The sequence below is a fragment of the Gossypium hirsutum genome, chromosome D04 (assembly GCF_007990345.1).
Source record: "Gossypium hirsutum isolate 1008001.06 chromosome D04, Gossypium_hirsutum_v2.1, whole genome shotgun sequence".
NCBI lineage: Eukaryota > Viridiplantae > Streptophyta > Magnoliopsida > Malvales > Malvaceae > Gossypium > Gossypium hirsutum.
In genome coordinates this window covers 25227041-25241300 of record NC_053440.1, presented here as the reverse complement: position 1 = coordinate 25241300, position 14260 = coordinate 25227041, and the positions used below count along the sequence as shown (strand labels likewise).

At 32.7% G+C, this 14260-nt stretch overlaps 1 protein-coding gene across 2 annotated transcripts; it reads left to right on the top strand.

Annotated features, from left to right (window-relative positions):
* The first annotated feature begins 6740 nt into the window (after positions 1 to 6740).
* Positions 6741 to 8773, top strand: LOC107898482 (KS1 protein). Of its 2 annotated transcripts, none has more exons than XM_016823939.2 (2): positions 6741 to 7185; positions 8016 to 8773. In XM_016823939.2, the coding sequence occupies exon 2, from the start codon at positions 8064 to 8066 to the stop codon at positions 8475 to 8477; it is 414 nt and encodes a 137-aa protein (XP_016679428.1). In that variant the 5' UTR covers positions 6741 to 7185; positions 8016 to 8063; the 3' UTR covers positions 8478 to 8773. The 2 variants fall into 2 exon arrangements, with proteins under 2 accessions (XP_016679428.1, XP_016679429.1); XM_016823940.2 differs by lacking the exon at positions 6741 to 7185 and adding an exon at positions 7231 to 7444.
* Positions 8774 to 14260: the final 5487 nt, after the last annotated feature.

Sequence of the window (14260 nt, the reverse complement as noted above, 5' to 3'; positions counted from 1 at the left end):
ACATTTAGCTCTTTAAGCAAAAATGTGTTCAAACTGTTAGAGTATGCACAAAGATCAATCATGAGATGGTTGTAATGACATACTTGATTTATCATGTTTATTAATATAAGGCGTTACCATTATTATTTCAGTTTCTTTTCTGTGTGCATAAATAAATTGTTTTATAGTAATGTCCTGAGAATAATATGATTATTCTTAAAAGGTCCTTAGTCAAGTATTATTGTTGGCTAGGACAACAATAATGCATTAAGACTAACATGTAGTTGATTGATGATAAAGAGTTGTCATTGATATGGAATGTCAAGATCGATGCATGAATATGTGTGTTAGAGAACAACATATTGGACTGACCTGTTATGAGTATGCTTCTTGGATTATTATGTAATTGTCACAACATTGCTCATAGTGATTAATATGTATATAATCCTCAGACTTGAGATCATCATAATCCCAACATCGTGAGTTGTGTATTTTGATACAGTCAAACGTACACCGTAACTGGTTGTTCTATAAAGGCTGATGTTGGATATACCACAATCTGTGTAGAGGGATATGGTTGATCGATATAGGATAAGTCCTTCCTACATAATGGGAGTAATATCTTAGGCCACTTGAGTGAGTGAGACTAGAAATGCAAGGCCATGCTCAAATAAGCTGATATGAGATGTCATACTTATTTGTATATCATAGTCTACTTAAGATATTAAGGAACATGGAATGGACTATGCAAGTGTGACTATTCCATGACTTGTGTCCAATCTAGAGATAAAGGACTTAAGGATTATTGCATGAAAGGTTAATCATAAAAGGTTATGTCGAATCATGATTTCCTGTGACTTAGGTAGCAATGATGCATTGCTAGGTGCCACTCATTGTTTGTAACATTAGAATCGTTCTAGTATTACTGCTAACGTTACAAGAACCTACAGGGTCACACCCCATAGTTGAAATGAACAGAATAAAACATAGTTGGTATTGTGTTTGGTTATCGCTTGAATTAAATTAATTATAGAATTAATTTAATTGGGTAATCAAATATCGAACACATTATATGTACAAGGTTGTTGTACGCATAATGAACATGAATTTGGTTAGTATATAAATTCAAATAAATATATAGTTTACCGAAATCATTATTATAATTAATGTATTTATAATTTTCAGTTTAAAAAATGTTGATATATTTATTTAATTTTAAGAAGCCTTAAAAAGGGATATAAAATCCCGTTTTTCTTTTCTTGGTGGGTCTAGTAGCCGTCAAAGCAAAATCTTCTCAAAAATAGTTTTTGGGATTCTTTACGTTTATTGTCAACAGGGTGGATTACGTAGAGGCCGGGGTCACGATAGATTGCGGCTAGATTCAATAACAGATAGATTACTCGTTGTCGAGGCATCGCTGTCTACTCAGAATCACCATGGTTAGGATCGCCGGATGTTTTATTTTTCCGCTGCGCCGTAAGGTTGTCGGTGTTCCAACACAAACAAGCAAGTTTGATCTTTAGTTCTGATTTACATGTTCCTCCTCTTGATGTGGAGCTTTAACAGAGACAAAGTATGCATTACAAACTAACAATAACAACAAGAAAAACAAAATTTGATAAAGTATACGAATCTAAATCATTACTCTCAACTACCTTACCGATGTTGCACAACAAAGCCGAAATATGGAATTCCTCAACTAAACTCCCTTTTTAGCACCTCAAACCACTTCTAATCTTCATTCCTAGTCCAATAACATGTATTCTAAGTGTTAATTTTCATCATTTAATCAGTTTCAATTTTCTAGAAAAATTGTCCATGTTCTTGATCAAATTCGAATTTCTCAAAATTGATCCATAAAATGTGTTTGATCTTTTGGTTTAAATTAAAAACATCTTATTAAACCTATTTTGAGCTTAGAAATCCATTAATATTTGGATTCTAACTCAAAATTAAAGATCCACCATTGCTGATCCTCAAGTTCAAGAAAGAAGAAATTAATGTTGAAAACCCATTATAACCACTTTAATTAACAAATAATGATTGAAATCAACTTAAAAACAAGTTTATAGATGAGGATTGCCTTAAATTGAACTCAAATCACTAATTTGGAAGTTTGAATCAAAATTCTTGAAGAAATTCGACTGACTTTTTACCCAACTATGAAAATTATTTCGAGAGATTTTAGAGAGAATTTTGGGAGAGAAAATGTTTAGATCTATTCTTTGATATTTGGTTTATGAAAAAAAGCAAAAAAAGAAAAAGAAAAAGCTCTCAATTCGGGTGAAAAATGAGTGAAAAGTGAGGTAGTTGTAAAGTTTTTAAAACTGAAAACCCCCACCTAATTTTCAAAATTTGGGGAATTTGTCATCAGGCCACTCCCCCTTTTCCCTTGTTTTACAATTTGCTCATTTCCCTCCAAAATTCTAAAAATATGGTTTATTTGCTATAAAATCTCTTACACATTTCCCTTGTTTTTCAAATTAGTCCCATTTAATTAATATTTTAAATCACCCAATTAAACCCCCATTTTAAATTATTTTTAAATTCCAATTTAACCCAAAATATTTATTTTTACCCACAGATTACTTAAAACCATAAAATTAATTTTTCTAAAAATATTTTTATTTTTGGAATATTATTTACTGATTTTTAGATGAAATTAAGCTAACTAATTAAGATTATTAATCACTAATTAACTCGATTAATTCCCAATTTTCACTCAGAACCCGGTAAACTTACCCGAAACTACTAGACCTATTTTTGAGGCCTTACAAAATAGGTATTAAGCTATCATCTGTACCAAGTGATATGGAAAATATAAGGAAACGAGCATACTAGTATGAATGATAAATGGTTGAATTTGTGTTTGTTTGGTTAATTAAATTTATGCATGTTGAGATATTTAGGGATGACCTAAGGCATTGTTTGGAACACATTCAGAGCCACAAAGCTGTCTTATTTATACTTCACCTTTAATACCAATTTTGGGCCTTTTGACACTTCTTGATGAACCATAGTACAAACCTAGAGCCTAAAAATGTTAATTTGTATATGTCCTTTTTCTTTGGTACTATATTGCACAATTATAGACGTTTGGCCATACGTATTGACGGTTAAGTAGATACATTATGGTGAAGTTTGTAAAATTAGAGTGAAATAGGAAAGATTGGTGTGATATAGGAACTATAAGTTAGCCTAATGTGCGAAACAAAAAGAAAATTCCAAAAGGAGAATTGGAAAGAATAGGAAAAGTCTTAAACTAGCGAAAAAATTCATGAGTGAGATGTATTGAAAAAGAGGAAAGTCACAAAGTCACAAAAGAAATAAAAACTTGTTCATTCGTGCACAAAAAAACTTGTAAGGCTAGCCTTAGTTACTATATCATGCTATGATTTCTTATATAGAGAGAGACAAGGAAGGTGAGAAAAGGAGAAATAAGGCGTTAAGCGGGTAAGACCTAAAGGGGGAAGAATAGGGATCAATACGATGTACCAAACTATTTTTATGTTTGTAACCTTTTGATGCTTAATGTTTTTGAATTTCATACCTGTCCTAAGTCGCAGAACGTTACAAGCCGAAAAGCCTTATGTGACCTAAGTATCATTATACATGAATGGACATCATACTGAACATTCACATAAACGACTATTTGTATTATGCTCAGATAATCAAAGTACTTGTATGATTTGTTGATGGATTCCTATAGGTGAAAACCTTAATACTTGTATTTTTTGTAACATACTGAACTTAGATGTTTGTAATCAAAAGTGGTAAGTCAACTACTCATCATGTTGAAATTGTTAGTAAACGTAAAATGCCTAAGTCATATGCCCCGAAATAATTACCCGTACCATACTTGTTTAAGGGTCGTCATTTTTTATTTTGTAATCTTTGTTTATATTTCTTGAGGACAAGTAATGACTTAAGTGTGAAGGAGTTTGATCTATCGTAATTTGGAGCAGTAGATTAAACTAGTTTTTACATTTAAGGAGCTTGAATACAAGCATTTTCGTTATGTTTTTAATTCAGTTTATTTAGTTTTGTTTACATTCAATAAAATGTGTACATCGAGTCTTTTATTAACCTTAACGGCCGAATGAGGCCTAAGGGAGAGCTAATGTACTTTGTGAGTGTGCAGGAGACCATTAGAGGGCATTTTGGTCAATACTAGATGCTATGTTGTAACATGGAGGATCCAATGTCACAACATAAAGAGCAAAATAGAGAAAGTGAGAAATTGCTTTTAATGTCGCGACATACTCTTGAAGATGGGTACAGAGGAACATGTTGGTTGTTACGTCGCAACACAGGTCATGGTGTGTCGTGACATCAACTCTGTGATGTGAATAAAACACGGAGTAAGGGCGTTTTGGTCTGTACAATCAAACTTTAAGCTCGGGAACGTCAACTAACCTAGGGTGAAAGATGACGACCACCTGAAAGCTATAAATAGATTCCTTTAGCACATGTAAAACACATCTAAGTTTTAACCTAGTTTTCATCCGTTAAATTTAGTCTTGTTTTCTTTCCTTATTAGGTTTTCCTAGTTTTAGTTATTTGTTTTCTTCAAGAGATCTGATTGTAAAGTAGATCAACTTCTATGGATTCGTGCTTATCAATATCAGTCAGGCTTTTCTTAAAACTCTCTATTTCAATCCATTCTCTATGATTAATTCTTCCATTCATTCCATGTTGTTTATGAAAGTCATGAGAAACTAATCCTTCTATGGGGGATTAGCAAGTGCAAGCATGATCTCTTAAATGTTTTGTAGGGTTATTCAACGAATCAATTGTTTGGGAAAGGAAGAATGTGAAACATACCCTAGGCCTGACAACCCCAAGAAGTCATCAAGGTGGGAATTAACCCAAAATTGGTATTGCCCATCCGTGAACACCTTGACCCCCAAACTAGTCTTGACTTTGAGGTCGAAAGAGAAGTAGTTCTTGTTGACTCACTATTTTAGTGGAAGATCAAAATATCCTACTAGGGTAGCGACTAGTTGATTGACAAAGAACCTAAGACAGCAGTTGATTGATATTGCTGAAGCAAGCAAATCACCCATCTTCAGATTTGATTCACTTTAGTTTTCTTTACCTCTTGCAATCTTACTCTTTTTTTTATTTCCTTAGTTTAAGAAACCCTAAAATTATCTCTTATTTTATTTCGTACTATAATTGACTTAAAGTATTAATTAGATATTTAATTGTTTAAGTTAAGATTGATTTAGTACTCGCCTCCATTGGGTTCGATCCTCGGAGTACTTACCTACTTCGTTATAAAATCTATATTACAATTCGACCCGTATACTTACGGATACCACCTTGTAATTTTTCATTCTATTACAGTATTCACACTCTGGACGTTAGAACGTCCGGAGGCAGTCATGTTTCCAAATATTCAGAGCGAAAACTACCGTTGCAAGTTCCAAACCATGAGTAGGATAATTCTTTTCATGTGACTTAAGTTGTCGAGAAGCATAAGCAATCACTTTCCCCTCTTGCATTAATGCATAACCTAAATCGTTGAGTGATGTGTCGTTAAACACAACAAAAGTATATTCTTATTGCTAGAGAGAGAATAGCTCAATAAATATGAAATGCTAGATTAATTATATAAATTATATAGTATGTTTATTTTTCTTGTTAATTTATTAATAATTATATTTTATGATATATTTTTAAACTCACATATTACATACGATGATTTTATTTTAGTTTTTAAAAGGATCTATTGAAGCGAATCAAATGACAAATAATTAATATATTAAATTTTAGAAAAATTTATATATTAATTTTTCTAGAAATTAATATATATAATTTTTTCTAGAAATTAATATATTTTGAAATTTATTATGATATAGTTGTGGAATTATAAGAAATGTAATTAGTGTTTGTATATTTTAACTATCAAAATCCTAAATAAATAAAAGGGAGAGTGAGGCTAATCAAATTTCTAATCTAAAAACAGTGACACTACCTCTAAACTAGAGGTGTTCATGGGTCGGGCCGGGCCGGGTTCGAGTCGGGCCCATAAAAAAATTTTGGCCCGAGTCCTAGGCCTAGGCTCGGCCCGAAATATGGGCCTGAAATTTTGTCCAGGCCTAGCCTGCCCATTTTTTAAATAAACACCAAAAAAATTTTTAGAAAATTAAAAAAAAAAGTATTTTAAAAATATTTTAAAAATAAAAAAATATTTTTAAATATTTTTAAAAATAAAATATATATATTTATTATATTCGGGCCGGGCCGGGTCAGGCCCGAGCTAAAAAAGTGGTGTTCGAGGCCCGGCCCGTTTTCTAAACGAGCTTCATTTTTTTGCCCAAACTCATATTTCGGGTCTATATTTTTATCCAAACCCTTTCATATTTCGGGTGGGCCGTCGGGCCGGGCCGAACCGCCCAGCCCATGAACACCTCTACTCTAAACTAAGATAACGCGCCTTTGCGTTTTCCTTTGAAATTCACTCACGCTCCTATGGCGCGTATGATTTAAACCAAGTCTCAGTTCACAGAATCTGTAACCATCTATGGAAAAATCCTGTGTACAAACACTTATATAGATATATTTGTCTGTCATGCAATAATCACCGTACACATTTCCGTCAAAGCCACCCAAAACCAGCAGTCAAATTTTTAGATGAATTGATGATCATCCCACATTGTTGTTTGACAGTGAGCAAAGTGTGTGTTACTTCTTTCTATTTTGGTTTTTACTCTACAAAATAAATACCTTTATCTATTTTAATTTTTGTTTGTACATCAAATGTTCAATATCAATGCTATAACTTGAAGTTGAAGTTGAACCCTTGTTTTTAACACTTATCTCTTCTTTTACCACTGACCATTTCTTCTTCCTACCAAATTTTTTTCTAATAATCTTCTCTTTCTCAACCTTGCCTTAGCTCTGTTAAAAGACTCACTGTGCTTTTTGATGATGTTTCCTTTTAACTTAAACTATATTCTCTGATCTGCGTTTTCTTTTATTTCTCATTTAGATCATTGTTTTCGAGGGGCGGGGGCCGGGGGGGGGGGGAAGCTTATCTTGTTCTTTGTTGGCTTCATTCTCGTAAAACCATTGAGAGGAACACGTGGTCCATTTTCTTCTTTCTTCTTGGGGTTTTAGCAACTTCCTTGACTTTCATTATGAGATTCTGAAAAATGGGATTTTGTGTCAAAGATGCAGAATATTGGTGTGTGTTTTAAGGTTAGTTTCATCTTTCTTGTTTCATTTAAAAAAAACACACACAATGGAGTTCTCTCTTGAAAAAGTAGTTAAAAAGCTATTATGTAAAATGTTTGTTTACGGTGTATTGGTTTATAAGAAGTTAATGCTGTGTTTGGTGACGTAATTATTAGGGATGAAGAATATATATTTATACTGAAACACAGATTTAATATCTTATAGTCTACCTACTTTACCTGAAGTTAATAAACGAGAGATGATGTTCTTCTCATGTAGGAAGGTAAATAAAACAAAAGATTTAGAATCCATGGCTTTTGTATTGATTTGGGTTTCCTCTATTGTTAGCGTGATTACACTTATTTGAAGATTGCTCGGATTTGTAGTTTATAGATGTTTAGATTTGGGGGCTGTTCTTGTGCAGTTTTTAGGTTTGAAATTAGGTTTATTTGTGTTGAATCTTTTTTTTCTTTTCCAATCCAATGACTAATCCTTTTTGAGAGCAGTTTGGTTGAGTTTTTTATCCTTTCAATTTAGTCCCAGAAAATATAGGAAAAGAGGTGGAATTATAACAATAAAATCCATTTCTTATTCATTAAAAAAATGGTAAAAGCAGTTGGATGAACCATATAGGAATTTCTGTGGAGGTTCAGGTGTGTTTTACCTTTGTTTCTTAGAAAAGGGAACATTAAATTAACTGATGGTACACAAAATCATATTGTGACTTTCTGAAATGGAGTGTGCTATTTCCTGTTTCTCTCTCACTTAATAATCTCTGTTTTTCTTGTGTTCATTGATCATTTGTTATTGGAAGTGGATTCTTTTGGACTGAATATATTTCTTTGTGTTTGTAGGAACCTACTTCAGTTGTTTGAGATTGTTTTGTAACTGGTTCTTGTACAATGAGAAAAGGCAGAGGAAAAGCAAAGAAGCCGACTATTGTTTCTTCTCGTGAAGATCCTGGAAGTGGTGAAGATGAAAAGATTCCAGAATCTAAGAGAAGAGGAAGGCCGCAAAAGCAATCGAAGGATGATGTTGATGAAGATGACGCAGAGAAGAAAGAAGAAGACGGGGAAGATGTGAAAGGTTCTGTTCCCATCAAAGAGATGAAAAGTCAGGCTGCTACCGAGAACAGAAGGAAGAGGAAAAGGTCAAGGCAGGCAAAAGAAAACTTAGATTCAGTCAAGAAAGAAAATTGTATTACAGCAAAATCGAGCACTGATGATTCATCAAAATCTGTTGGCTATCGACAAAATGCTAGCAGGCGCAAAAGCAAGCCTCGACGGGCTGCTGAAGCTGTCGTTGAATGCAAGTGACATTCTGGTTAATCATCACAGTGAAATTTTACCTTCTTTTTTGTACCTGATAAGCCATTCCAAAAGTAATGCTTATCAGCTCATGTATGGATTCAGATGTTTCTTTTTGTCACATGCTATTTGTTTTTGTAGTTTCTGAATTCCATTTCAATTGGGAGTTTTTTTTTTTTCTTTTGGAGATAAGTTTGCAGTTCATGGTTGCAAATTGCAAAGAATCCATGGTGTTAGTGGCTTATGACCATGATAGATGTTATTCATTTCAAGAGTTTTTTATTAGTATTTTTATTGGCCTTGCATCTATAAGACTATAACTGAACGTCTTTCCATATCTATCTTTTGAATTTCTTGACCATCTTATATGCATAAACATGCCTGGGTTTGAAGATATTGCGGATGTTTCTAATTCTAGAGAGTAGAGAAAGAGTGCTTTTATGCAGGAATCTTGATGCAGTTAAAGGTTGAGGGAGATGGAGTAAATGTGTGCGTATACGCTGATGAACTGAAGGCGTTGATGAATGAAGGGACCACGGGATTCGTGTAAGTTATGTCGAAATGGTATCTTCTTTCCTCGTCAAATAAGCAGTTAGTTTCACCTAAAGTTTAAGATTTCTTTCTGCGCTTGAGTAATCATACCATAATCATCTTTGAAAGAAGTTGTCATCCATATAATGTAGCAATGGCATGCATGCATATAGAAAATTGATCTATTTCTTCAGCCATCTCTGATTGCGTCATTTTGCTTTTTCATGATTCTTTGGTTTGGTTCACTTTGGCTAATTGCAGGTCATGGTATTGAGATTTTATGGAAAATCTCTTGGCCTCTCATCTCTGATCAAACAAGTTTGTTAGACATTACAAAAATATATTATATACAGGTTGTTGCCATTGACTGAAAAAAGCTCCATATTTGTTTAGAATAGTGAATGTACTGTATTTACATCTTGTGGATAAGGTATTCATTCATTCATATAAATTTTGGTACATAAATTATTTTTCTCGAAGTCTTGTGAACTAGTTCTGGGTTTTGGTCGAGTACTTTGGTTCATATATCGGCTCTTTCTAGGATCTCCATCAACTAGGCCCATTACCTATCAACCTGTTTAATGCTGGAATAAAATATTTTGGGTCTGGTTTAGGATCATGTCGGTTTGGGTCTAGTCTCATTTGAATCCGGATAATTACAAGTTGGATTTATTAACCGTTGGAGTTATGTCAAGTTAAATTTAACGGAAAACTATTTAAACTCCACCATGAGGTTTAATAAAAAACAATCAAGTTACATCAACCCTTATGGCACTCATTTAATATTTAAGTTTGTTTATTAAACGAATTTTAAATAAAAATTTATATTTTATTAACTAATTCTTATTTTATTTATTTTTGTTCTCTTTAAATTTTATAATCAATCATTTTAAATAAAAACATTAAAAATATAATTAGTTATAAAAATGATTTAATTATTAGGTTAAATTTTGCTAGTAGTCCTTGTACTTTGCAGATGTTGTAAATTTAGTCATTATACTTTAATTTGATTGATTTTAGTTCTAATTTTTTTCGAATTGGTCAATTTTAGTCATTTTATTTTTTAATATATGAAATTTTAGTTCTGACCCAAACAATGGCAGTTAAATTCATTTGATTAAATTTAATTACTAGTCTTGTACTATGTGCACGAATGTAGATTTAGTTCATATTCTCCAATTGGATCCTAAGTCACTATACTTTTCAAATTTTGAAAATTCAATCTTAACAAAAATGATAGTTGTTAATTCATTAACTGAATTTTTAATGAGTAATATATGAAAATAATTAACAGACATGATATTACACATGATAATGTCACATCAAATTTTAGAAGTAGTAGACCTTAATGAATTCAACAATTATCATTTGGTGAGGATTAAAATTTTAAATTTTGAAAAGTAAAGGGACTAACTTTGATCAAATTAAAATACATGGATTAAATCTACAACTTTCGTAAAGTACAAGGAACTGATAGTAAAATTTAACCTAATTACTATTAAATTATAAATTTCATTTATTATATTATGATTGTATATTAAACAAAAATGTATTTTTCAATTAATATATTAATTATTTTTGGAAGTTACAAGTACAACTGTAATTACCAAAAAACATATATGAATAACTATAATTGAAACTAATCATTTTAAAAGCATGGTCGATTAATGATCAGAACATATCTAGATCTAGATCATAATAAATTTATATAGAGCCTAATATGGAATTAATCATATAATGCACACTAAAATAATAATCAAAATATTTAGGACCTCATATGGTGGGACATAAATCAAATTGAATATAGATTAAGAATCTACATATGGTTTTCATAGACGAAGATTTGAACTTGAGATTTTAAAGTTTACAAGGTCTTAACCTTGCCTTTAAACTAAGGTCTCATTGGTGGTAAGTTTTATTTCTAAAAACTTATTATCAATGATAATTATATTTAGTTTTTGTCTTTTTTTTTACTTTTTGTTTGTTAATATTTAAATTTAATTACATATATCAACTTTAAGATTAATTCATTTCTTTATGTTTTAAATTGGTTATGTATAAATAATACATGTTTTCATTTTCATTTTGTTTATTTTAGTTATGTATATATAATGCGTGTTTTTATTCTTATTTATTATATTTGTTGAGGGTGGAAAAGTTTCTGGGCCACAACATTGAGAGCATTGTTTCTTCAGTGCGAAAGGATGCTGATGAGCGAATAAAGAACGTCTTCAAAGATGGCCTTGTAGAATGACCTTGGCGTGGCTAAGCCCTTTAGGAGATAATAGTAGGTGATGATCAATTGAGATGATTATATGAGATAATCAATTGAGATGATTGTAAAAGATGATCAACTAGGGTGGTCGTGAAAGATAATCAACTTGGATGGTCTTAGCATGGCCTAGTGTCACGGGGCTAGACCTGAACTGCGACCCGTGACACTAGGATCTTCATGATGTAGCGAATCAACTAAGATAACCTTTGGGGAAATGGTCTTGATGTGCCATAAGGTCCTCCTGATGTAGCGGATCAATTAAGAAAACCTCTAGGGAGATGGTCAAGTTGATCTCAAACTATGAGGACTTTAGGGACATTTATAGAGAAAGAGACAAGGTTAATGGGAACTGGAGGACTTCCCTACAAGGCCGACCCCAAATTTTAATTAGTGATCGAGTAAAACATAATGTAATAAAAGAAGTTTTGAAAAAGAGGGGTAGATGACACTTCTTTATTACTAGGTAGAGTAGTATAACCAGTTTGTGTGTGAAAGGTGGCAAATCCTTTCATTTATAGCCAATGGTAAAGCAAGTTGGTGTCAAGTGTCATTTCTCCATTAGCTTGGCGTGGAGGTGCCTTTCTGAGATATATTAAACCCTTAGAAGTTTTCCTTTAGACAAGTCATGTTGGGTGTTCTGGAGATTGTCTCTAAAATTTTGGTTGTTCATCATCTTCTATGATTAACTTCTATTTTCTTCCCCAACATTCATTCCCTCCTTAATTTGGTAATGGTTCTCCATTGTTCTTTCTAGATACTATCCTCAAGAAGATCTTCAGGGTCGTGTAATTCTGTGTCACATAGTCATGCCGCCAAACAGTGTAACAGACTGTGGCCATGTAATCCTGGGTCACACGTTCGTGTCGCTAGGCCATGTAACAGATTGTGGCCGTGTTAACCAATTAACACTTAAATTAAATAGGCCATATGGCTGTGCCATATGCCTGTGTATGACACACGGTTGTGTGGTAGATTGTGTACTAGACCCTGTGTGTTGAAAATACCTTCCAAAATAAGCAACTACATCCTATGTTCACTTAAGCCACAAGTCATGCAATATGGCAACCATTTAACCCATTCAAAAGCATCAAGAACCTATCAAAATATACCATATAATATCCATCTTAAGTGCCTAACCAATATGCCACAATTGACACCTTAAATGAACCATTCACCATCAAACATTCATTACCATTCGTGCCATAATGTTCATACCTAAAAAATCACATAAAATCATCATTTCAATTTCTTGAATATCATCAAGAAAATTTCACCAATGAACTAGAACATAAATACCAATTCACCAAGCAAGATGCATTATAGGTGTAACGCCCCAAACCTGATCCGTAAGGAGGACCCAGAATTGACGCGTCACTGCCTTAATATCTTTTCCTTTAAACTTGTACAGGCATGGTCTTCATAAAAATACAATTCAAATAAATATGAATTGTAAATCCTTTATGAATTTAAAGATAAATAAGGTTATACATTTCCAAGGAAAAGAAAAATAAAAGCTTTATTGGAAGATATTAAAATCCTATTGGGCGTAAGCCATAATTTAACTATAGTGTCGTATACAGATACATATAATTAAACAAACCTTAATCTTTCAAAGTAAATAATTTGATACTTTGCAAAAACATAATCACTTCACTGAGGTTTCATTGAATTAATGGTTTCACAAGAATAGCTTTAAAATACAAAATTCTTTCTTTGAAATGACCATCTTGACATCACCCGTATGCCATGCATAATACAAAATACTTAGAAATATCATGATAAAAAATGCCCTCTGGCATAATCTTCGAAAAGACCTTTACTTCTTCATGAATCTTAAGAAGGAAAGATAACTAAATAAGTTCAAAGAACTTAGTGAGTTCTAGAGCAAACATCTCAATAACTATATATAATACCAATAAACCTTTCCAACTCAGCAAGTCATACAGTTCGCCCCGTTTGTGAACACCATACACGAATAGACTTTACTATAGACACTATTTGTTTGGCACATACACTATGCCCATTCAACCACGCAGACAACCTTCTTTGTGCTAGCCACACCCAAGTCCATGATCAAGCCTTAGCATTCATTTCATTCTTTTCATCATGATTTGCCAATCTAGTTTGCAATAACTCTTACCCTATTAGAGGCTACATGATCCCTTTTCATGTATCGTGATCTTCCAGGTCAATGCTCATTTCATTGAAGGCATCGCCATGATTTCATTTTCATAACTCAATTCATATTGTTCATTCCAGAAACAATGGGTGCTGGCTTAAACACGAAGTTAGGTCCTTACTCCATTTACACAGACAGTTAACTCAAACTTATAACTACTAACCTTTATTACCCATACACAAATAAATCATCTTATAGGATAAAAGTGCTTACCCCAATCAAACATAAATAAGAACATTATACACACACATAGAAGCAAGAAGGAACTCACCAGAAAATGCAGGAATGTTCAAACAGCAGAACCTTTGCCTTTTTCACGAGAGCCCTCAAGAGTATCTTGAGCTATGGTATAAATAGTTAAACTTATCAGTTCAATGCACTACAAAAGTAAACAAGTGGATAAGTCTGACAAGTTACAGAAACTTAGTCCTATACTAACCAAATTCTCATTTGTCTAACCAAATTGTTCAACCAGGATAATAAAATATTAATAAAGTATACATTTTCTTTTCAAATTAAGATCTTAACACTAAGGGCCTAACGTATCATCTAACAGCTGGGGTGGCGTATACTCTTCAGAAGAGTCCGCCAAACCACCAAGCTTGCCTAATACAGACTTCTCTCGAGGATGCAACCATAGACTCATATACTTAATCAAATTTAGTACCTACATACTCAGAACTTACTTTGTAACAGCCCGATTCTTGGCCTAGTCGGAACAGTGGTTTCGGAACCACAAATTTGACAAGGGAAAATATGGTTATTATTATATTTTTGTGGTCTACAATTCCACGAAAAAATTTCGTA

Bases quoted from the DNA above. Each gene is read 5' to 3' on its own strand.
- LOC107898482 (XM_016823939.2), top strand. From the start codon at position 8,064: ATGAGAAAAGGCAGAGGAAAAGCAAAGAAGCCGACTATTGTTTCTTCT.